This window comes from Microtus ochrogaster, unplaced genomic scaffold, assembly GCF_000317375.1.
Source record: "Microtus ochrogaster isolate Prairie Vole_2 unplaced genomic scaffold, MicOch1.0 UNK62, whole genome shotgun sequence".
Classification (NCBI taxonomy): domain Eukaryota; kingdom Metazoa; phylum Chordata; class Mammalia; order Rodentia; family Cricetidae; genus Microtus; species Microtus ochrogaster.
In genome coordinates, this window is record NW_004949160.1 from 493359 (window position 1) to 516528 (window position 23170).

General features: G+C 50.4%; 1 protein-coding gene across 14 annotated transcripts in view; it reads left to right on the top strand.

The window, feature by feature from the left end:
• The window catches only part of Dysf (dysferlin), a 205258-nt gene that overhangs the window by 75974 nt on the left and 106114 nt on the right, over positions 1–23170 (top strand). For 8 of the 14 annotated variants that reach the window (XM_026777383.1, XM_005369824.3, XM_026777387.1 and 5 more), the window contains 8 exons: positions 2573–2641; positions 2771–2814; positions 5852–5934; positions 15348–15463; positions 15772–15885; positions 17080–17257; positions 17795–17919; positions 19394–19500. In XM_026777383.1, the coding sequence (XP_026633184.1) occupies positions 2573–2641; positions 2771–2814; positions 5852–5934; positions 15348–15463; positions 15772–15885; positions 17080–17257; positions 17795–17919; positions 19394–19500 (836 nt within the window). Of the gene's footprint in view, positions 1–2572; positions 2642–2770; positions 2815–5851; positions 5935–14039; positions 14082–15347; positions 15464–15771; positions 15886–17079; positions 17258–17794; positions 17920–19393; positions 19501–23170 lie in introns of all 14 variants that reach the window. The other 6 variants (XM_005369820.3, XM_026777385.1, XM_026777389.1 and 3 more) reach the window with 1 other exon arrangement.

Sequence of the window (23170 nt, forward strand, 5' to 3'; positions counted from 1 at the left end):
TCTGTCTGTCTATCTATCTATCATCTATCTGTCTATTATCTATCTATCTATCTATCTATCTATCTATCTATCTATCTATCTATCTATCTATCATCTATCTATCTATCATCTGTCTGTCTATCTATCTATCATCTATCTGTCTATCATCTATCTTCTATCTATCTATCTATCTATCTATCTGTCTGTCTGTCTGTCTGTCTGTCTGTCTGTCTGTCTGTCTATCTATCTATCTATCGTCTGTCTGTCTATCTATCATCTATCTATCTGTCTATCATCTATCTATCTATCATCTATCTATCTATCTATCTATCTATCTATCTATCTATCTATCTATCTATCTGTCTGTCTATTATCTATCTATCTATCTATCTATCTATCTATCTATCTATCTATCTATCTATCTATCTATCATCATCATCATCATCGTCATCTCCCCCTGCTCTCGTCTCCATTCAGCAATCCTCTTCTTTCCTTCACAGACAAGTTTCCTTCACCACATTTTGGTTTCCTTATGTACGTATCAGCGAATGTGAGCATGGGTTCTCAGTTTTTGCCGCTCCAGTCTGTGTTTGTGCACTGTTCACCGCTCTATCCTTACTTGTCTGCTCTGTGCTGTAAAATAGAAACAACGCTTCCTTCTTTTCTGTGCCCATAGGGTCTCCTCTTGTGGAAGCTACATAGCACTCCACTATAGGTGGGCCATGCTTTCTTTAACTCACCCTCTGTTGGTGGATACCTGGCTTGTTCCAGGTCCCTGCCAGCTCTAGTCGTGCTGCAGTAAACACTGTCACCCTGATCACACAGGTATTTCTGTAGAGAATATCTGGAGGAAGGACTGGCAGGTAAAAACGAGTTAGTTTGGTAGCCCTCAGCTGCCTCCCCATGGGAGTCAAACTATGTCATTTTCTGCCACTAGCAAAATGCAGAGTGTGGTTTCCCTGCAGTCTTGCCGACAGTGGTGTCGGGATAAGGAGGCGTTTATAGGTCTGGGGTGGGAGTGGAAACTCTCCAGCCCTACTTCTGGTCCAGTGCCTTCACACGCTCCCAAAGGATGGTGGCCGCGTCTCTGCAAATGTCAGTCCTTCTTTACCTATTGCTTGTCTGCTCTCCCTCCCTCTTTCCTCTGCTAACACCCTCTTCTGCCCCACCCTGGAAGCCTATGACTCGACTCTGTCTACAGGGAGGAAGGGAAATGGGAGCAGGGGCTAGAACTGGATAGATGGGGGCAGAGATGGAGCCCTCACCCCAGAGGACCCAAAGTCCTGGATTTAATTCAAATACTCATTATCTAGATAGTGCATTTTAATAAAATTCTTGCTTTGCATGGGACAGACCTGTAAGCGAAGCCTGTTCACTATTGTTAGGGATGATCTTACTTGCCTTCCAAAACCACTGAGTCTCTCAAAACTTGTTATTTATTTGTTTATTTTCATGTGTGTATGCTGTGTTATGTTAATGTGTGAGTATACACATATACATGCGTGTGTGTGTGTGTGTGTGTGTGTGTGCGCGCGCGCGTATATTGGTGGCATCCTCAATAAATTTTAACCTTATTATATTTTTTTGAATCAGGGTTTTTCTATTATGTAGCCCTGGCTGTCCTGGAACTTGCTCTGTAGACCAGGCTGGCCCTGAGCTCACATAGATCCACCTGCCTCTGCATTCTGAGTGCTGGGATCAATGGTGTGCTGCCACCACCCCCAGCCTTTCATCATATTGTTTAGAGACGAGGTCTCTCCCTGAACCTGGGACTGGTTAGGCTCCCTAGGCAGGGGGCCCCATGGACCTTCCTGCCTCTTCCCAACAGTTGCAATGACAATTGTGTGCTAGCATGCCTGGCTTTTACATGGTTCTGGGCATAGAACCTGAGTTTTTGTGCTTTTGTGGCAAGGATTTTACTCACTGAGACACCTCGTCAGCCCTTGAAACTGAGTCTTTGCCTTCTTCCCCACTTGTGGGTACAGGCTGCCCTGGGACATCACGGAGCACTTTCCATTCTTGATATGTTTCTTCTTTGTAACAAACCTCGTTCTTCAGGTAGTATTTGTCTGAGGCAGGCTGTGGCTTCAAGGTTTCCTTCCTTCCTTCCTTCCTTCCTTCCTTCCTTCCTTCCTTCCTTCCTTCCTTCCTTCCTTCCTTTTTCTTTTTTCCTAACTGGAAATTGAATGTAGGGTTTTGCTCATGCTGGATGAGTGGTTTACCACTGTGTACAACCTCAGTGGTTTATGGGGTTTGTATCTCCACTGAATTCTGTTTCTCTCTTGGGTGCTGATGTATAGGCCTGGGCACCTGGCCTTAATGAGAGGTGGGGGTGTGGTTGGGTCCAGACAGAGCTTAGGTTTAGGGAAATGAGGCTGCAGCGTTTGCACTAGCCACCCCATCCTGGCTCCTATCTTCCTTTGAGCCTTGTCCGTACAGAGCCTCCCTGCTTCTGAGCCTGCCACACAAGGCCCTGAGACCTGGGGTCTATGAGAGCAGCTAGTGTGGCAGAGAATGGCTTCTGGGTGGATTGGTCACCACAAAGCTCAAACTCCACATAGAATCCCATACTCCTATCTTTCATGTCTCCTAGCTCTGCAGCAAGATCCTGGAGAAGACAGCCAACCCTCAGTGGAACCAGAACATCACATTGCCTGCGATGGTGAGTGGTCCTCAGTGGGACTCAGTGCATCTCCATCCCCCAGTCCTGCTGGCATCCTAGGCTTCTGCTCGGTGAGGAGTTGTTTTCTTTTAAAACTCTGCTCTCAACTGACTCCCTTTCCTTCCCCAGTTTCCCTCTATGTGTGAAAAAATGAGGATTCGTGTCATGGACTGGTAAGTTCTAGATCCTCGAGGGGGTTGTCTCCAGGGACTCTTGGATCTGTCATTTTCATATACCTGGCCTGCTGCTGTGTCAGAGAGTGAATGTGTCAAGGCAAGATATGAGGGCCGTGGGCAGTTATGGGGCAATCAGGAGCTGGGACGCCACACTGACTGCAGGTAAGTAGGTCACGGCCAGGAGGTGGCGAGGAGCTCACCTCTGGGGGCTTCCTGAGAAGCTGACAAGTCATCAGTAAGGGCCACATATAAGAGATGGAGGCCAAACCAGCTCTTCTGTTCCTGTGGGGTGGAATGGAAGAAAAGCCCCAAGTTGGGGGTGTGGGTTATATTGTATGAATAGGGGTCATCATTGTGGGTGTTGAACAGGTTGGGAAAGTAGAATCTTACCACTGTGGATCACCAACTTGTAGGCCAGGGCTGTGTCCAGTGAGCAGTTCCCATGTGCATGAGTTTATCTGACCACTGACAAGATGGCGGTCCTATGTCAGAGAGGAAGGCACAGGGAGGAACAACCAAACGACCTGCCTGAGGTGACAGTTCAGAAGTCACAGAGACCTGATGTGAATCTCAGTCAGAGCTGGTGCTCTTATCCTCCTCACGGCGCTATCTCTCACAGTAGCAGCAAGGAGGTGCCTCTCTCACGCTTGAGGGACATCAGGGCCCAAACTCCACAAGCTCCAGAACCCCAGGCTTTCCACAAAGAGCAAGCTGTCCTCTCTCTGCCCCCAGAAGTCCTGATCATGTGGCTCCCTGGCCATTCTACTTCAGTTGCATGCCCATGGCACCCCCAACTAGGAGGATAATGAGAGACCAGGGGAAAAACCCCAGGCCGCAGAGCCATTAAAGTGTGTGCCAGTTCCCCAGGCCTAAAGAAAACAGATTGAGAGAATTAGAGGGAAAGGAGTGTGGGCAGGGGGCAGGGAGAGGTCCTCAGGGCTGCCACGGCTGGTATGGGCTCGGGGAAGGGGAAGCGGTTTGGTGGAAAGGCACACTGCATTTCCAGAGTCATCTCCGTAAGTCAGCTGGCAGTGACTGCGCCGTGTTGACTGGGACAGCCCAGTGTGCACGTTTGTGCGTGCGTGCGTGCATCTGTGTGGATGCATGTGGGTGCGGTTGACTCATGGATTGTGGCTGTGCCTGGCCTGACTCCCTTGGAGCTGTGTCAAAGCTATGAGCATACTGTACAATCCAAACATGTTACGGAATCTGGTGGCTGCATCTCTGGCTTGGGTCGAAGTGGCACTTTTATTGTGAGTCTATTTTGAGACTTGCTGTTTTCCAAAAGCAAGCCCTAAGCCTCAAAATCCAGTCCAGGCCAGAAAACATGCCACTGCTGGAAGTTTCTATCCAGCAAGCCCTTCTTCCCAGAGCACACAGATGAACTTCTGTAGCCACCTGAATCTCAGACACGTGACGCACAGTCCATGCCGCTCTGTAACTTCATCTTCCATTCGAGTCTTTGAAAATCCCCCTTTCATTAGAAAACAAAAATTCCTTGAGGCTGGAGAGATGGCTCAGCAGTTAAGTGTGCTTACTGTTCTTGGAGAGGATTGGGGTTCAATTCCCAGCACCTACAATGTGCAGCTCATGACTGTCTGTAACTCTAGTTCCAGAGAATGTGACACCTTTTTTTTTTCTTTGCCTCTGTGGGCAACTACACTCAACTGGTGCATGTAAACTTGTTCAGGCAAACACATAGAGACGTCAGAAACACAACACACCTTTCCAAAAGCCTCCTTAGCAGAAACCCCCTCCATAGAAACAACAAAGCAGTCTTATCCTCCACCCTATTTGGACAAGGCCAGAAGTCAGAATCCCAGTCCTCTTTAATGGACAGACTTAACAATGTTTAAAAAACACAACCAGCTTAGCGTCTTTGAGGCGCTGGGCTAGATTCCCGTCAGGACAAGAAACCAAGAGTTCGGGACATGTGACGTCAGCTTTGGTGCAGTCACCTCTAGGAAGTTTTCTCATGACACAGTGTACCAAGAATCATGATCCAGATCTGGGCTGCCAGACTACTCATTCTTCCTCACATGTCTCCTGTCAGGGGGAGACTTCAAAAGCCAAACCTTAAATTTCCTTTCTGGGAAATCCAAAGAGGAAGGAAGGGCTAGAGGCTGGGGCATCTTGTGGGGGTGGGGTTAGGAGGACAATGAAATCAGCATGCCTTTGGTGTCTGGAAATAGTGTGGCATGAATATGCCATGACCAAAGTGTTCACAGTGGGGAAGAAGCCCAGGAACACCAAAAAGAGGCTTGGAATGTAATAAAGAACCTTTCTGAGGGATCCAGGGCCTGCCCAAGATGGCACTGCTGACCTTTGGTACAGTAATTCCTGTCTATGGGTCTTCTCCTTGAGTTGAAAGTTGCTCAGAACCCATGACCTATGCCTGTGGAGGCTGGAGTCCTCTCTCTCTCTCTCTCTCTCTCTCTCTCTCTCTCTCTCTCTCTCTCTCTCTCTCTCTCTCTCACACACACACACACACACACACATATAAATGTCTCCTGACATAGTCATCTGTGCTCTGGGGTCCAGCCATTTGGTGGCTCCTGTCTTCTCATTCCACAGCGGATGGTAAAATATATTTGGTCTCTGAACTCCGAAACTCCTGCAGGACATGCTTCCCAGCTAAAGACTCTGTCCAAGGCATTGCACATCGACACTAGTCCCTGCCATGGTCTCAGAGATGGCTTCTTGGATCTTGGCATTTCTTGGGCTCCCGGGATCTTTTGGGTCTGGAAACTGCGCTTCTCAGCAGCCTCCTGCCGCTCATTCTGCCTGCCTCTGGCCTCCTCCCTGTCAGTCTGGGCTGGCGGCCCCGCATAAGCCAGCTGATGTGGAGTAGAAGGTTGTCAAGATGAACAAGTTGCCTTCGGAGTGTCTTGAACAGCTTCCTTTCTCTTTCCTCCTGGGCTCCCCAGGCCTTGGTAGAAGGCTGAACTCCTAGTGCCACCAGGTCACTTCCTTCTTGAGTGGGCTGTGTGTTGCATCTGCTGCTTCCATTCACTCTCTTTGATCCTTGTTCTAGGGACCGCCTCACTCACAATGACACCGTGGCTACCACCTACCTGGGTATGTCGAAAATCTCTGCCCCTGGAGGAGAAATAGAAGGTACGTCCCACCTGCTCTGCGTGTCTGTCCTTCCTCACTCAAGATAGGAGAGCCTGCAGGCTACGGGAGATTGTAAGGGTTCCACGATCTGTTTCTCAGTGATAGCTCACTTACAGACATTTAGGGTGCCACACTCTGAGTGGGAGGGTACACACTGGATAGTCCAGAGGGGTCCCCTCAGTCTTGCAGGGGGCACCATGTGCTGGGTTCTACTCTGGCCATGAGTGCCCAGTGATTCTTATATTTCAGTGGATTTTGTTGGTCTACTAAAATGGAACCCAGTGTCAGCTAGTGATCTGAAAAACACTGGCATTTATCATCACACTAACCTAAGTTGTTTGAGCATTGGTTTTTTTTTTTTCTTTTTGTCTCTTGGCAATATTAAGCCGAGTTCTTTGTTTTGTGATGAAGTATTCTTCTAGAACACATTGTTTTGGTAGCATTAGGATTGAACCCAGGGTCTTGTAGGTGCCAGCTGAGTACTCTATCAACTGAGTTACATCCCTAGCCCTTAGGATACAATTGTAATAAATGTGTGTTCCATTGTGAGTGTGCATGGTCAGTTGAGCTAGTTAATATGGCGTACTCAGGCATCTCTGATTTTTCTACCTTATAGCTAACTTTGTAACAAGTGTTTTTGTTTTTGTTTTTGTTTTTTTTTTTTTGGTTTTTCGAGACAGGGTTTCTCTGTGGCTTTGGAGCCTGTCCTGGAACTAGCTCTTGTAGACCAGGCTGGTCTCGAACTCCCAGAGATCCGCCTGCCTCTGCCTCCCGAGTGCTGGGATTAAAGGCGTGCGCCACCACCACCCCGCTAACAAGTGTTTTTGTAGCTGAGTTCCATGCTGTACATATTTATAACAACAGCAACAACAAAAACAACAACAACAACAACAAAAACAAAAACAAAAACACGGGTCTGGAAAAGGAGGCACAGAGGTTAAGACCATCTGCTGCCCTTGCAGAGAGTCAGGGTTTGGTTCCCAGCACCCACATTAGGTTGCTCATTAGGTAACTGCCTGTAACTAGTTCCAGGGGACCTGACACCCTCTTCTGGCCTCTAAGGGTACCTGCATGCGTGTGGTGCACATACATACATGTGGGAAAATTCATGCACATAAAATAAAAGAAAACAAAATTAGGTTTGTGCTGCTGGGGATCAAACTTAGTGCCTCAAACGTGCTGGGCAAGTGCTCTATCACTGAGCTCTCAAGATTTCTCTCACGCGTGGGTCTAAAGGCAAGCTGTCGAAGGATTTTAACACTTTTAAGGCTTTCTGTCAATACTGAAGTTGTCCGTCAAGAAGGCTGAACTAATTTATGCTCAAAAACTCCCATACTCTTGACGGGACGCTGGTTCAACATGGCTAAAATAACACTGGAGTTGAGAGTGGTGGTGCATGTCTGGAATCCAGAACTCAGGAGGGGGAGGCTGGAAGATTAGGAGTTCGAGACCATCCTCAGCTACAAAGTGAATTTGAGGGTAGTATGGGATACAGGAGGCCCTCACTCAAAAGATCAAACAAACCAAACTACAACAAAAATTTCAAAAACCATACCAAAGAGAATTTTGTTAATTGGAAGGTAAATATGATTTTTTTCATTTCATTGAGACTTAGAGAATGGACCAAGTTACATTTGAATTTTTGACATATGTATTAGAGTTATTCTGCTATAAACACATACTCCTGGTCTGTATTTCTGATTGTGTGTTTGTCTTTTTCTTACTTTTCTCCATGACTGTGGGCACTAACTTTGAGCTTGCTCCTAAGCAATTCCTATCAGTTATATTTGAATACTTTTCTGACAGTTAGAAATTAAATTTGCATGTAGCCAAATCTATTAATCTCTTACTCAGTAAGACAGTGAACTTCCTCAAAATTCTTTTTTGGCCATGTCAGCAATGCGTTTTGACTGATCTGTTCCTGCCGTCTCCAAATGCCATTGTTCTCACCTCCTAGTTCCAGTGCCTCTTGAGTTCAGTCCTTTGATTTTCTATTATCTTCAGTTAGTCTTCTTATTAATGCCTGCTTTTGGTATCTGAGTTATGCCGACTCTGTAAAATTAATCGGAAAGATTTAAAGTCTTTCAACATCTGGGAACAGTTTATATAACATAGAATGTAATCTTTTGAGGGTTTGAAACAGTTCACCCATAAAACCATGTGGGCTTGGTGCCCTTTCTGGGTGGAAGCACTGACGGCTCTTTACAGACTTTTCAGTTTCTCTGTGATCATTGCTATTTTTAGGTTCTTATTTTTGCTCTTGTCAGTTTTGATCATTTATGTTTTCCTAGAAAAGCATGCATTATGTTGAGGCTTTGAAATATGTTTGCAGTGTTTCTCCCAGTGACTTCTAGGGTTGAGGTACTTTCTTCTACCTGAGCTGTCTCTCTCTTCTTTATTGAGTATGAATTTTCTCCTCACCCCCTCAATTAGCCTCTTAGCTTTTAAAACAAAACCTTTATCGGACATTTCAGTTCTGGGCTCCTTAGCTCTTTTTAGATTTGTTGTTGTTGTTGGTTTTTGAGACAGGGTTTCCCTGTGTAACAGTCCTAGCTGTCTAGGACTACTAAACTCTTGTAGACCAGGCTGGCCTCGAACTCACAGGGATTCACCTGCCTCTGCTTCCCGAGTGCTAGGATTAAAGGCGTGCACCACCACCACCTGGCCTGTTTAGATTTATTTTACTATTTCTTTGTCAAAATTTTTAACTAGCTTATGCTTAATTTAAAGTTTTCTTATTTAAATAACAAAAGTTTGGTTTCTGCTTTATGGGCCTTGTATAAATATTTGGCAAACCTGTGGGTTTTATTTAACCTTTTTTTTTCCTTTTTGAGTTGGGTCTCATGTAGTCTAGCGTAGCCTTGAACTTGTTAACAAGGATGGCCTTGAACTCTGGATCCTCCTTTCAAGTATTGAAGTTGTGGACACACGTGTCGAGCATCACACCTGGTGTCTGTGATGCTGGTGACAGAGCTCAGCGTGTTGTGTATGCTGGGCAATTGCTTTGCCAAATGAACTGCATCCCAAATCTTTACCAGCTTTACTTATAAGGTTTATTTTCCCCTTTCAATATGTAATACACTTTGAATTTGCTTTGGTGTGTTTTCTGAGAAAAGTCTGCTTCATTTCCTGGATGGGAACCTGACCAGATTCCAGATGCCTCTCAAAGATGCTGGTCAGGCAACATTTATCTGTAAGTTCCAAGAAACAGCTTGTCGGGCGACCCTACTGTGTGAACTTCGCTGAGTGTGCTCACACAAACTGAGACAACATGACATCGCTGTGGGGCCACCGTCATCCTCTAAGCCTGGTTAGGCAGGATACCTTTGGTAGATTCTTGGTTGAAGTTCTCTGAGATAGGGGTTTCAAGCTGAATGATTTTTGTTCTGGCCTCTGCCATGGACACTTGAAGGTGGATGGGATCGTGCTGAGAGCTCTGGCTCTGCAGCCAGCCGGGGAGTCATTCAGCCTCCTCTCTCTAAAGTGGGGCTCCCTGGCCTCCTCCCTCTTAGGGATTCAGCGGATTTCCCACTGGCAGCTCCTCTGGTGTCTGGGACTCAGTGCAGAGGCAGCCAGGTCTTCACGCCATTTTCTCACCCTCAGTACCAACCTCCGTTTATTTTCTGCATCAGTTCTGCCCCTCTTTGCCTCAGTTTGTCTTCCCACAGAAACCATCCCAAGAGGCTGCATCTCCTTGTCTTCTTGCCTGAGCTTGGGAACCCCAAACTCTTTCCTGTAGTGTTCAAATGCTCTCCGGAACCTTACAGATGTGTCTCCATGGCTGAGGCCGCTGCCCCTCTCGGAGATGCAGGCTTTCACGGAGAGCAGAGGCCTGACGTTCGTCCTCTCTCTCTGCTCCTCAGTGTCTAAAGAGCATGCTCAGTAAGGGTGTTCACAGACAAGGCAGGGTCTCTGTATGTCTCTGCCACTCTGAAGCTTTGGGGGTCCATGGGCCTCATTCCCAGTGTTCTCTCATCCCCCCTTTTAACTCTGCGGAAACATTTCAAAATAAAATATCTTTTGAGACAGAGTCACACTAAGTAGCCCTGCCTGGCCTGGAACTTGAAGCTCCTCTGGTGTCAGGTGTACAATGGTCAGAGGAAGCCAGTCTGTCCTCAGAATCTTAGAGATCTGTCTACCTCTGGCTCCTGAGTGCCTGGATTAAAGGTAGAAGTATTGCCACATGTGGCATTATTATTATTGTTGTTATTATTTTAAAGGCAGGGTCCCATGTGTCAGACTGGTCTTGATTTCATTAGAATGACCTTTAACTTCTGATCCTCCTGTCTCCAGTCCCCCCCCCCACCAAGTGCTGGGATTATAGGTGTGTGTCACCATGTTGGTTTATGTAGTGTGGTAGACTGAACACAGGGCTTCATGCATGCTAGGCAGGTACTCTACTGGCTGAGCTATATCCCCAGTCCCCAGAGACTTCTAGTTACAGAAAATCTCAAATACACACCATGGTTGAGAATTAGCAAGTGAACTCAGTGTCCTGCTCTCAATGTCTAGTGCTGATCTGCCGTTCTGACTTCCTCACTGATACTTTGAGCCATTCAGCATATACAGGCATACTTCTAGAAGGTTCTGCTATTGGGGAGGCCCCTTCCTTCCCAGCTATGAGGCCTCTTTCCCAGGATGCAGTCTCCTACAGGGAGCTGGTCAGGGGGTCTGGAGAAGTGCTGCTTTGCACAGACAAACAGATGCACCAAGACAGGGACAGTATCTTATGTGATGATACCAAGGAAGTTCTGGCTGCCCAGAATACCACAAGTCTTCTTCAGCTTTCAGACTGGTACTGTCTCTGTCTCCGAACACAGGGACTAATGATGGTCAAGGCACAGTATAGCATTTTTGAGTGTTTTTTTGGCAAAGTTTCTGATATGATACAGCTGTGCCTGTCCTCAGCCACCTGATGAGAGTTTAGGCCCTCCTTCAAATCAGTCTTCATTTTTGGTGTGCTGTTGGCCTTCTTTTTATTGTGTCATTGATTTATTTACTCGTTCATTTGCTTATTGTACTAGGAATTAAATTTAGGGCCTCAGGCAAGCTTGGCAAAGACGCTACCATTGCGTACTGTAACCAGCCTATGACCCAGGTTTAATGAGGTGAAAAAGTTGTTTCCATGGTCACTAGATGGCGCTCAAGTCATGAGCAAACCAATGTGCTTCAGGGGTGGAGTTAAAGGCTGGACCACTGTTTCTTGCACCCAGCTTCTGGAATGTGCGGCAAACTAGCTAGAATTAAATTTGTTGATCAAACTGGGTTATTCTTTGGGACTTTCCAGGTTCTCCAAGTTTCCGTCCTAAAGAGGTGGGCCCCTTTCTCAGGTGGAAGATCTGTCTAGTGTAAAGGGTGTCACGTGCTTCACTGGGAACATGTCTCTGCCACTTTCCTCTCTTCTGTCCTTCTTACTGAGGCCGGACAGCACTGTCTTATTCTCTCGTTTCTCTCAGAACCCAGTGCAAACTGTACTCTAAGAACTGGATCTGGGCTGAAAATGGAGCCCAGCTGGTAGAGTGCTTGGCCAGCATGCAGGAAGCCCTGGGTTCCACTCCCAGCATCGCACAAACAGGGCGGTGTCATGCCCCTGGTAACTCAGTGCTTGGGTGATAGAGTTGGAAGGATCAGAAGTTCAAATTGTCTTTGGTTACATAGTATAAGACCCGCCTTGGCTAACGGGTTGAGACTGTGTCCAAAACAACGAGCCAATCAAACAAACCCCACTCCTTTCTCTCTCCTCCCACCCTGAGGTTCCAGAAGATTTGGTTCAGCATGGACTTTTGTTTTTGTGTTCTTGTTTTTGTCCCCAGTAAGGACAAGACCTAACACTGCCTCTTAAGCCCTTCTGCCCACAAATTTGCCTGGGCACACCGAAGTATTCTTTGGACTCTGTGCACCAGTGTATTAAGGGAAGACTTTGTTTTTGTTAAAAAATGGAGTATGCACTCCCCTTAGATGTGGCAGTTCTTTTGAAAGGTAGTGGGCATAGGGGACCTGTGACACCCACGGCATCTCTGATACCTTCACCCATATGAGCATCATGCTACAGGACAGCACTGAGGAAACCAAAGTTGTCTTTGGAATATGAATGATGGTGATTTTCCCAGCAATCTCTCCTTTCCCCTCCTGCCCGGCCCAGGCGGGTGTCAGGCAGCCAAAGCCATGGACTTGGGGCTCTGCCGAGCCTTGGGAGCTGGCAGGGCTAGCTTAAAAGGTAATGGGTTGGCTTCTACAGTGTACACATGTGTGCCCAGGGACCGCCTGCTGAGCTGTGACTTGCGGTTGGCAGCCTGCTCTTCCCTTCCTGTTCACTCAGGTGAAGGAGATGGGCTGCACTCGCACAGTGAAAAGCTGGGCGTGTTCATCTGGGCCTTGGGGCTTCCTTGGGCCCAGTTCTCCAGGCTCAGGGAAAACACAGCAAAACACTTGTGTTTTGGCAGAAGGACGGCCAGGACTAAATAGAGGCTTTGTGTCTGGTGGCTTCTCTATTCACCCTGCCCTTGACTTTATGAGCTGTCTGCAGACACGGGGCAAGAACCTGGGGTGAACCATGGTATCGGAGACTTGTGACAGGCTCTCACGTTGGGAAACACCGACTTAAGACGTCAGCAGGGCCATGCGAAGGCCCACTATGATATCTGCTTATGGTTCCTAAATGAACAAATACGCAATTGAACAAGGAGGCCTGGGCCATTCTTCTGGCCGCCAGCAGCAGGTGTCGGTTGGCTGGCTGGTAGACAACTCTCTCTGACTGGTTGCCAGAGTAAAAGTCAGTCTCCGGCAAGAAGCGTGCAGGGGTCACATCTGTGATCCTGGTTTCATTAAAGACAACAGGGGCCTCCTGCCGAGCATCATTTAGAAGGAGCTTCAAGTAGAATCTGGGGACCGTGGCTGTGCCTGTGGAGGTCATCCTGCCAAGGGCCCAGCTCAGTTCCTATAGGGAAACCTTCACAGGACACAGTGTCTGTCACACTGATCCTACCAGCCAGCAGTGGTAGCCAAGACCTGGCTGCAGAGATCTAAGGGCCAGTCCAGGGCCTTGCTCTCTTGGGGCCTTTGGCCTCACCTCTCCAGCTGTCTTTACCGCCCATATTTTTTAGCATATTCTTCCTCCATACTCTTCTTTTGGGTCTTCCAGAAGTGTCCAACCTGGATTCCCTGGGTCACACTGGATGAGTGTTAGCTTGGGCCACATTAAACCCAGGGTGTCCAAGTCAAAGCTTCAGGGTTCTGAGAGAACAAATACATTTTTAAATTTTTATATTTTGTGCATTGGTGTCTTTTGCTATGAGTGTCAGGAGCCACGAGCCATTGTGAGTGGCCATGCGGGTGCTGGGATTGAAACTGGGTCCTCAGGAAGAGAGTCAGCTCTTTCAACCGCTGAGCCATCTCTCCAGCCCCCCAAAAATAAATTTATTTTGAGTAACACTGCAGCATGATAAGCCATTCTGGGTTGCATGTTTGTTGAACATCCTCTGGCAGCGCTTTGTGAATCTATGGGAAAATAAAAGGGTTAACATATTTTTATTACAAGTGCATATGCTTATATATGTGCATGTATATATGTGTGTGTGTGTGTGAGTGTGTGTATACATGTGCTAGCTGACAACATCTGTCTCTTATCTTCCCTGGAAACCGCTGGTGCTGAAAGCCAGACCCAGGTGGCTTCTGTTGATGTGTTGTGGTCTGTTGCAATACTAGACACTCCCACTAGGTGGAGATGTTGCGCCTTGAACGGCTTTGGCTCCGTGTGCTGGACCCCAAGTGTCAATCTGATGTTTGGAGCCCAGGATGTTTGCTTGCCCACAATGGCTTTTTCGTGTTTCCCTTTTCAGGTTTCTTTCTCTGCATTACTCCTCCTAATCTGCCAGAATATAATGTAGAAAAAGCATATTTTCTTCTGTCTTGTTTTTTGAGTGTGTTGAATGAAATTCATGTGAGTGGTGCTGAGGGCCGCCTGGTGGAGTTGGGGGGGCAGGGTGTGTGCCCTTCTTTGTTGTACCTCCACAGTCTCTGTCTACCAGCTCTCCATCCTGTTCATGTAACCATTCTCCACCAAGCCACGCCCACCTTAATCCCTTTTCCATTTCTTTATGCTTCAGAGGAGCCGGCAGGTGTATTCAAGCCTCCGAAAGCCACTGACCGTACGTTGCTGTCACCTAGGGGACTACAGGGGATGGGACCTTGGGGTTTCTGCTGGAGGGGACTTTTATGACTTGGATGAGGGGGACTGAGCTGCTGCCAGGCCCCTGAGTTGACCACTGGCACGTCTCGGTCACTGGATAACTGACACTCTAAGGCCTGTTCCTCTAGCCTCCCAGGCCTTGCCTTTCTAGGCTTGTTGCCTCAGCTGATGCTTCCAGCAGGACGGGCATAGTTGGCCAGGGAGATTGCAAGGTATCTTGGGGATCAGGAGGTGGTCAGGGGAAGGAGAAATGCTTGTCACATAATTCACAAGGTAAATCATAATGGTGATGATTGACGCAAACAGTTAGTAGTGGTTCCCCCGAGTCCCATCATTCCAAGGCCTCCCCCTTTGCTTCTCAAAGCCAAATCCTGTCTGCTCTGATGTCTGGAGGAGGAAACATGTGGAAAGGTAATGGGCAGGCTAGCTCCAGCTGCCCCTCCTCCCTGCACTGTCTCAGCGGTGTGACTTAAAGTGTACAGCCGCATGGCCCGCTGGACAGGTCTCCGCTTGCCCTGGCTCATTCTTGTGTGGACAGAGACACTCAGATGGGCCTGGTGGTGGTTCTACCTCGAGCATTTTAGAAATGTCTTTTAAATGGAACACCCTGCCTCTGCAGGGTTTCAGAGTCTGGCCAGTGAGGTCTTGTCCCTGGAAGGGCAGCTGTGACATTATCAAGAGAATATCTCCCAGAAGGTGGGGATGATAAGGCACTGATTCCTTTATCCATTCTCTAACTTCCCATTGCACAATAAATGTGTGTGCACGTGCGCGTGCATGCATGTGTGTGTGTGTGTGTGTGTGTGTGTGTGTGTGTGTGTGTGTAAGGAGGGAGGGAGGGATCCCTGGGACATTGCTTCTGTGGTCACCCGACTCTGGGATTATCTCTGTTCCTCCTCCCCCATAGCCTGAGAGAGAAGGCTGTGTATAGATCAGCTGAGTGTATTGTACCATTTGGGTCCTGTCTTCTTGCTATCCTGTGATCAGTGACATCTCTGAGCCTCAGTTTCCTCATTTGTGAAATAGGACCAATAACATACTGGAAAATAGCCTCGTTTCAGCATACTGAGGAGCCACGAGACAACAGTCGGTCACAGTCATTGCTAGTGTATCACTACATATCTGGGGCCTCTGGGGACAACTGAGGGCTAGAGATGGGATCAGATCTGAAGGTGTCTGGAAGATCTACAGGGCCACCTCTCTGATTCCTGCTTGTGTGTTCCAGTGGATGACAACTTGGGTTTCCTCCCCACCTTCGGGCCCTGCTATGTGAACCTCTATGGCAGTCCCCGGGAGTTCACGGGGTTCCCAGACCCTTATGTGGAGCTCAACACAGGAAAGGTGAGTGGCCACACGTATCCCCTGAGGGTCTCCAGGCTGACCTGGCAGTGTCCGGGCCCAGATGATACCTGTGGGCCTCAGAGCACCTCCTCTGTTAGGCCCTCTGGCTTTTTTATCCTGGGCCAGTCAGACCTGATCACTGTCTCCATCCCTATCCACCCAGGCCCATCTCTCTCAGGTGTCATCCCCGTGGACTGGGTTGGAGGATAGGTGTATCCCATTCTGTAGGGGTGAATGATATTAAGTTGTCACGTGTTGTAGTCCCTCGGCGCTCACCCCTTCACTGGTGACCAGACTTTCTCTTGCAGGGAGAAGGTGTGGCTTACCGAGGCCGGCTCCTGCTGTCGCTAGAGACCAAACTGGTGGAGCACAGTGAGCAGAAGGTGGAAGACCTTGCTGCTGATGATATCCTGCGTGTGGAGGTGACAACACTGCTCGGGGAGAGAGCTGGGTCCCTGTAGGGAGTAGAGCCGAGGCCGCTCAGGACCGTGGTAGAGGGCCTTCTTCGGTTCTGACGCGTGTTACTATGGCGGCACTTCTCAAGGCCCCTGAGTCTCAGCTGTGAGGCGGGAGTGGTGTGATACCCCCCCCCCCAGGGATGCTTTGAGGGTTAAAGGAGATAAGGGAAAGGATTGTAGGAACTCAGAGCTCGATACAAAGCAGAACAGCTAGCCACAGCCAGTTCAACACCATTTACCACTGACATCTACAAATGCAGCAGGCGGGAAGGTAGCTGTTGTTAACTCCGTGTATAGATGAAGACTCTAAGAGATACCAGAGCAAAGCATGGTCTCCAGCAGCATCTGGACACTGCAGTTCGTGACCTCGGGTTTCCACGCTGGTCCTGCTACCTGCCAGTTGCTTCAGTTTCTGTCCGTAGTTGTATTTACCTTAGGAGATGGTGGTGAAAACAGTAAGACTTGATGTATGCACACAGTAGGCCTATAGTAAGTGTTATTGTATGCACACAGTAGGCCTATAGTAAGTGTTATTGGTCCATTCACATGCTCCAAAACCCAACTTTTCAGCTCCTTTCCTCTCAGCTTTCCAAAGAGGTGACTAAGATCAGTGTTTCATGTCAAGACACATGAACGTTTTACATTGTCTTTGCCCTATGCCTCGGGCTTGGAGGGGCCAATTTGAACGACACGTTCCGTGCATATGGCTGAGGCTGCCTATGCAGAGTGCAAGGCTGCTTGGTGAGCGAGCGTGCGCGTGTGTGTGCGCGTGTGCGTGTGTGTGTATAGCTCTGGGCAGGGCATGATTGTTGAGAGCTTTCAGCCCCTTTAAGGGGCAGATGAGGTGTAGGCTGCCCCGAGGGACACTGCAGGAGACCCTGCTCTGTGGACATGGTGGTGCCATCGATGCTGGTTTGGATTAAAGAGCAGCCTGACCTTGGAGGAGCAGATTGTATTAGGAAACATGAGTGAATGCACGTGGACCTGGAATGAGTTTGTTCAGTCAGTAACCAAGTCTGGAAGCTGTTCTTTTGGCTCATCAGCCACTCTCTGCCCAGCCAGGAGTCTCTGGGTCCTGGTCATGGCAAGGGCCTGGCATCCCTGGGGTCTGCTCTGCTTGTCTCCTTGTGACCTGTAGCCTGCTCACTCTGCCCACAGAAGTACCTCCGGAGGCGCAAATACTCCCTCTTTGCTGCCTTCTACTCGGCCACAATGCTGCAGGATGTGGATGATGCCATCCAGTTCGAGGTCAGCATTGGGAACTATGGAAACAAATTCGATACCACCTGCCTGCCACTGGCCTCTACCACCCAGTACAGCCGGGCAGTCTTTGATGGTAGGTGAGGCTGAAGGGACCTGGGTCATAAGATAGACACCAAAGCCTAAACCCTGCCTCCTCGGAAACCACACTAACCCTTTCAGGGGTTCCTCTCTTCTACTGCTGGTGCTGCCCCTCATACTCCTTTTGGGGGCCCCACTGTACCCCCAGATTGGAGTCCTGCAGGCTCTGAGTTGCCCTGGTCCTGAGCCATCTCCATCAACACACGGGGTCTAGGAGCTTGGCTTGGACACCTTGGAGATGTGAGACTGGGTTTCCCAGAGGTATTCAATCAGCCCTCTTGTTTTGATGTGAGAGCCACAGGAGTCTGTCTCCCGACAAAGTGTGCTCAGGTACCCTGTCTGGATACTGGGGACTACCAGCCACACCACACACACCTAAGGGGAGAGGAGAGTGGGATCTGTCTACCTTGAGTCCTCTCTCAAGCCGGGCCAGTTCTGAAAGCCCAGCGGCCTGAGTGCCGAGCTTTGCAGAGCCGTGTTTCCCTGTCCCGGACCTCTGTCCAGTGCTCAGGCCCCTCTCCCCTCCCTGCAGGGTGCCACTACTATTACTTACCTTGGGGCAATGTGAAGCCAGTGGTGGTCCTATCCTCATACTGGGAAGACATCAGCCATCGAATTGAGACGCAAAACCAGCTCCTCAGGATTGCTGACCGGCTGGTGAGTGGGATCCTGTGCAGACATGGTGCCTGACTGCTAGCCCTGCCGGAGGTATCTGAAGACTTGTAGAGAAGATGGGTATCAAGGGTGCTGGGGACACCCTAGGTGGATGTGGTAGATGGCCGAGAGACAGAGAGTTGAGAGATTTCTGGGGTGTCAGGTATGGCTGGTGTTTATTACTACATGCCTCCTGACTCTTATACCACATGTGTCATCTTGCCAGAAACTTCCAGCTTCCAGCCAGGAGTCAGAAGCTAGAGATCCAGGTGGCAATCATGGGTGCTGAGGGGGAGGTGTGAGGGGAGCAACTAAGGAACATCAGGAGTATGTCATGGGGGCAATGGGCGGGTGTGGAAGAAAACCTCTCCTAGGATATCTTGGCAAGGACTCGGGAGGTCGTGGGAGGAAGGCGGCCTTTTAGGGCATTGTGGGACTTGAGTGAGGCCTTGATACGTTGGTCTGGGGGAGATGAAGGGCTTTGAGAGAAATGATCTAGGCCCAAAGCTGGGGACCCCGGGAGAGGAGCAGAGGGTTTGAGTGAGGGAAGAGTTCTGCTTTGGGGCTGAGCAGAGGCTTCTGGGAGCCTCTCTGTTCTTTCAAGTCAACCCAAGGGAGACAAGAATGGCCACAGGGCAGGAATGAGGGACAGCAGTGGGGAGGAAGGGCTGACAAGGCCTGGGGACAACTGAGGAGCACAGTTGGGAAGGAGGCAGGAAGGCAAGGAAGGGGTGATGTCCCTGGAACTGGCAGTTGGTGGTGATGGGCAGCTATTGCCAATGGAATGGAGTTGAGACCACAGAACCAGCGCTTGGCTTGCCACTGTATCCCTGTTATCACTTCAGAAGGCCGCGGTTCCCAGATAGCAGGGCCGAGGTTCCCCCAGGGAGGGGCACACATCATGCACTCTGGAAGACTGAGGTGTGGAGGGGCTGCTTGGAGCACTGAAGCAGCGGGGGTGAGGGCTGACAGGTACTTCAGCTCAGGGCTCAGGCCTAGGGAAAGTGCCCAGAGAAGCACAAGAGAAGGGATCAGATGGGACTCCAAGAGAGCCAGCTCTGAGAGTCTGGTCCCTGTGCCCAGGCTCCATGGCTGCTGGGGGAGACAGTGGCTAGCTCTGAATCTGCCTGTGGCTAACTCAGTAAAGGACTGGCAGAGAAGTCTCAGAGAGATCCACTCCTCTGTGTGGAGTCAGGTCTGGCCTCAAGGTGGCAGGTGGGACGGGATGCATTCAGACTGTGAAGAAGTTCTAGCTAGCAAGGGAACCCCTGTGACCATGTGAGAGACTGGGGTTCTGAGGTGGAAGATGGGGGTGGGAGTCCTGGGAGGTTCTGGGCTTGAACCGTGCTGGCAGATTGCATCTGGCCTTGTCTTTTCTTGCTCCTATTATCTGTTTCCTTCTGGCTCAGTGACGGGTCCTGGGGGTTGGGTCCTCCTCCGTGGTGACACTCCTGACCTAGGCTTGCCTGTTCCACAGGAAGCTAACTTGGAGCAGGTCCACCTGGCTCTGAAGGCACAGTGCTCCTCTGAGGACATGGACGCCCTGGTGGCTCAGCTGACAGACGAGCTTCTTGCAGACTGCAGGTAGGGGGTACTTGGCACCCTCCGATGCCTCTCCTAGCTCAGCCCGTCTCCTCAGGAGTGTTCGTGTGTGGTGGTGAGCAGAGGCACGTCTCCCAGCCACGCTTGGCCAGCAGTCTGGCCAGTGCTGAGCCCAGAGGTGGTGGAGCCGGCACCGGGAGTTGAAAAGGTGACGTTTAGAACAGGTCATAAATCTCCCCGCAGCAGCGGCAGCAGCTGTGGGCTTGGCGACCAGCTTACCTGAATGGGAAGCATTGTGTGTCTGATCCCCGACCTCATAGCTCCCTGATGGAATCTCCAGGAGAAGCTGGGGTGGGGGCACCCCTCCTTCCCCTAAGGCCATGTTGTCGGGGACCATGGTTTCTATTTAGGTTTCTACTGCACATGGTTGATTGTCAGCTTCAGGAAAGGGGGGACTGGGGGTGAGGGAGAATAGGAACGGAGGTCAGCAGAGGGGGCCCCACCTCAGCATCTCTTCCACATCCAGGAGGGCTAGGGTAGTCACTGCAAAGAGAGCTTTGAAGTTGAACTTGGCATGAAGAATGATTACTTAATAATATCTGATCAATAAAAGACTGTCACCATGGGGAAGACTAGTGAGAAAGTGTGACTACCACAATGACAAATGCAAGGAGACCGCCCCTCACCAGTCTGGCGGCTTTCAGTAGCTCTGCTTCTTTGGGCCTTGGTTTCTCAGCTATGAAATGAACTTGGTTATATCCACTCTTATGCATTCTATGGGGTTCAGTATGAGGGTTGCTACCGCCACCATCCTGTTAGCTGAGAGCCCTGTTGAAGGGGTCAGAGAATGCCCTCACTCTGAGAAACACCTAACTGTGGTGGCACTTGTATGTCCTGCTCAGGAAGTACACCTCTACCAGATAGTGTTCCCGAAGGAACAGTCCCTCCCGCCCCCGTCCTGCCCCAGTCAGGTCACTCTTGAAAACCAGCTCAGCCCCAGCTGTACTGGTAAGGGTACACCTTGAGCCCTCTAGGGGAGTGGGGTCCATGGGAGCTCAGAGCAGATGCAACTGGCAGTGGAATCTTCCCAAAGAAGGAATGCCTGGAGGAAACGGTAGGGCAGGAAGTGCAGCCTAGGAGACCACAGGGACCAAGGCCGGCGTGCCTTGTCCTGAGTGTAGTCCTGAGATGCCTGCTGTCTGCAGGGGTACCTAGGACAGCTGGTGCCTGGCAGGGAAGGCTTTAGGGGCTCTGCCAAAGCTCAGGCTTAGGTATGTTGAGGAAGGAGACTCCCAGGTCAGATGCTTGCTGTAGCTTCGGGGTGACAAGAGAGAAGAAATAGGACCTAAGACACAGGCGGCTAAGTGACCTAAGACACAGGCGGCTAAGTGACCTAAGACACAGGCGGCTAAGGCAAAGGTGCTGGAGAGGGCAGATATGGAGGGAGCCGAGAGCACCATAGACTTCATGACGGGCACTGCGCTGGGAAGTTTGTGTGTGTTCATTCATCATAAAGCTCTAGCCATACCATTCTCTGAGGGCCAAGTAAGGAAATGGAGGCACACAAAGATTTGACGGACATACCCAGATTCACATGTCAAGCAAGTGAGAGAGTGTCCTGTGCTACTTTGTCACAGCTAGAGCTAGGGGCCTAGGAAAGGCCCAGTCTGATTCCCTAGCTGTGGCCACGACAGTTAGGGTGGGCTTTGGCCATTCTCTGAGGGTTTAGCAGGAGGAAAGCAGGGTGGGGGTGATGAGGCAGCAGGAAGCTGGCCTTGGTATTGAGGTGGAAGGAACGTGGTGCTGCGGGGGGGGGGGCACACAGGGGCACAATAAGCTTGCAGGGACCCTTGGGTGGGGTGCCTTCTCAGAGCATATTGCACCCTGGCTGTGCCTACAGAGAGGCTGCCATGCCCAGTGATGCCCCTTCTGGTGGCTGGCAGAACATGGGTCCCTGCAGAACTGCTCTTGGCAGATGTGGGGTCAACCAGGTGAGTTGGGGGAGGATCGGAGTTTGGAAATGGGTGGGACCCAATCCCTGGCAAATCTAAGGTGCTGGAACACTAGAGGGTTGTAAGACTTGGTCCCAGGCTGTCCTCGGTGCCCTCTTGGGAAGAATTTGTCTGAAACACTCTGCCAAACCAGGCTCTTCTGTCAATCTTCTGGGGGTAGGGGATGTCTAGCCTCTAGGGGGCACCAGTTTAGGACAAGAGCTTGCAGTGGGGGTGGGTTCCCATCCTCTCTGGGTATCTGACAGGATCTTCAGGGAAGGGACTCCAGATCCATCCCTCCAGGAACTACCTGAGGCCACCATGCTGCCCGAGGCTTTAGCATGAGCAGGTGTCATGGCTGACCAGGGCTGAATACTTGCTATCAGCTATACTGTCTCTAGTTAGGGCACTTCCCTGGCCCCCCCATCCTTCCACTCTGCACCCCTCAACCCCACACCCATGTAGCAAAGCCCTCTCCTCTGATCTTTGGACTCACTGTGTTTCCTCTCCCTGTATCTGTCCTGGGCCAGGCTGTTCCTGAGACCACGCATCCCCCCCCCCCCATTCCATCAGCATCTCCTGTCTGCACAGGTTCACCATCTTCAGAGACCACAGCGCAAACCTTATCAGCTCTTAAAACCTTCACCTCCCTTCCCTCTCCCCAGCCCAGCCACCCACCCTACCTTCCTCACTCTCTCCCCCGTTTCCCTTCTCTAGCACCCTGGAGAGGACTGTTTTCCCCACAGGGTGGCTCCTAGCCCTCCTGCCTTATGGGTCGTTGCTGGTTTGTTGGCCCCTCCCCACCCTATAATGTACCCCTTGCCTCTGTGTATGACTTTCTGCCTCCGTGCTGTCCCATTAGCCCTTCCTGGCATTCTACATGGACTAGCTCCTGTCAGCCCTGCAGGTGTAGACCAGGGCCACTTTTTCCAGGGAAAACTCCAAGGAGGCTTCTTCAGGGAATGGCAGGCTGTCTCAGTTTCTCCTTATGAGAGGATCATCTCTTTGGACTCAGCCTGGAGTCCAGCTCATTCTCTGGGGGTTGGTCCTGATACAGTTGCCAACTTGATCGCCAGGGACAGGTGGTGGCTTGGTGAACAGAGGGCTCTGCTCCGGGTATTGTGTGGCCAGGCTCCATCTGTAGGGGGGGCTAGGATGCAGTCTCCTTCTCAGACTCCCCTCCTTTCTGTACCCCTGTATTGAACTTCCCTGCCGGTGGGGAAGAGCCAGGGCGTCTTGTGAGTGGTAAAGACTGCGCTTGGCTGGGTTAGTCTTGGGAAGTTTTGGTTGGGTGGTCTGCTGGAGGGTCCTCCCTGTTTTCTGACCTTGGCTGGGCTTCTCCAGCCCTCTGCTCCGCTGCGCACCAGGGCCCCTCACCCACCATGCAAGGCCTCCACCCGCTGCCGCCGGCCCGGGGCTGCCGTCCGCGGCACCCTTGGGGCAGTAAATATTATATTACCACAGGGTGTGCAGTACGTGACCTGAGACGGGCCCCGGGGCTTAAGTTTCCCCGAGATGGAGCTCGCGCACCCGCTCCCCCCACCCTAAAAATTCAATTAAAAAAAATAACAGGAAAGACGCAGCGCGCCCAGGGCCTGCCAGAGCGGTGCCGTGGCGCTCCGGCGGTAATTGGTTCTGCATAGCTTGGGGAAATTGGCAGAAAAAATAAATCAGCCGGGAGCCGGGAGTCCAGACGCTGCGGGGAGGGGGCGGGGGGCTGC